The sequence below is a fragment of the Orycteropus afer genome, unplaced genomic scaffold (assembly GCF_000298275.1).
Source record: "Orycteropus afer afer isolate SDZICR_OR568_19922 unplaced genomic scaffold, OryAfe1.0 scaffold00148, whole genome shotgun sequence".
NCBI lineage: Eukaryota > Metazoa > Chordata > Mammalia > Tubulidentata > Orycteropodidae > Orycteropus > Orycteropus afer.
The window spans coordinates 3852680-3854356 of record NW_006921735.1 but is presented as its reverse complement, the minus strand read 5'-3'; the positions used below and the strand labels follow the sequence as shown (position 1 = coordinate 3854356).

Genomic DNA, 1677 nt, shown 5'->3' with positions numbered 1-1677 from the left:
TCCATTGATTAAAGAAGTTTTAAGCTGATATGCATAGCTTGTTTATCAAGGAATATTATTATCATGGAAACAATATGATTTTTGCATATTCAGAACTGTGAGGTATGAGATAGTGAAATAAAATTCTAGAATCAAAATAATTAAAAATAGATTGCTCCTCTGGTGATAAATTAAACACTATGGAAGTTGCCTTTAAACCTTTAACATCATTTTAGTATGTTGAAAAGTAATCTTCTGAACACTATCCCCAAAGAACTCTAAGAAATAAATCAAACTAAGTATTATTAGAAAACATAGCTATGTTTTGCAAGAGCTAATACAATTAGGAAAGAAATGTGCTTTCTATTGCAACTTACAGCTATTGGTGTCATTGGCAACAGCTATGATTCCCATAGGTTGATGTGGAATGTCAGAACGAAGAATTTTTGTATCTCCTCCTGTGTATTTGTTTGAACGCAGAATAGCTCGTCTTCCCCAGTCTGACCAGAAGATGTAATTGTCATAAACAGCCAGACTGAGAAAAGTCCCTGGCCCAGATTTAACAATCACCTGAAATAAGTTAAAATAACACATTTTTACAATGGAGATACAGCTATTCATATTGCCAACGCCATTTTTGCTTTAAAAAATAAGGAATGTTATCAGTTGGACTTAACTGAATAGAAACCATTAGAAAAAAAATCACATTTAAATAAAAGGGTTATCATAATATGTTTTATAGTTTAAACTATTTTAATCACCTTTAGTGTATGCAGTGTGTTAAGTTGATATTTTGAGAATACTTTTATTTAACAATGATATCATTTTATTAACAATTATATATTCAATATGTAAGGCAAAATCAACAAGACAAAAATATGAGACTAATCTGTGATAACTAATAGACATTTGGAATATGTGGGTGGTGCAAATGGTTAACACTCAGGGACACTAACTGAAAGGCTGGAGTTGGGAGTCCACCCAGAGGCACCTCATCAGAAGAGGTGCACAGTCTACTTCTGAATAATCATTTGTTAATTCCTTATGAGTACAATTTCACTCTGATGCATAAGCAGCTACACAAAATAATTCATTCATATATATTAAGAAATCTCCAGATATGTAGGGAACACTCACAAGGCTTTCAGAACTGTAAATGGAAATAAAGAATTACAAGATCCAGGTTCTTCCTTCAGAAAGCTTGTAGCATAAATGATTAAACTAGATACATAGGGAGTTACTGACTTACAACAGGGTTTTGTTCCAACAAATTTTTCAGAAATATATTCTGACATAGTCAAATAACTCTTTTCTTTAATACTTATTATTTTTGCCTTTTATTATCAGTATCTTTATAAACTTGAACTTCATTTGTCTTTGAGTGTTGAAGACATTACATACATCTGTGAATATCTGAGAACTACAGAATGAGCAAAGTACATGCTACAATATTGTATGCAGTAAAATCATAATATGTATATAGACCATTGTCACACATAAATATATATATATGTATACACACACACACACACACATATATATATATATGTGTATATATATAGTTGTAGTTGTTATGTGCCGTCGAGTTGGACCCAACTCATAGCAACCCCTCCTTGAGTTCACTACGGAAGTAGATTGCCCAACCTTCCTTCCAAGGAGTGGCTGGTGGGTTTGAAGGGCCAGCCTTCTGGTTAGCAG

The 1677-nt window shown here is 32.6% G+C and overlaps 1 protein-coding gene across 1 annotated transcript in view; it reads right to left on the bottom strand.

Moving 5' to 3' along the window:
* LRP1B (LDL receptor related protein 1B) overlaps positions 1–1677 on the bottom strand; it is a 1967638-nt gene that overhangs the window by 476918 nt on the left and 1489043 nt on the right. The window contains exon 45 of the mRNA XM_007946050.1: positions 350–549. Coding sequence (XP_007944241.1) covers positions 350–549 — 200 coding nt within the window. The remainder of the gene's footprint in view (positions 1–349; positions 550–1677) is intronic.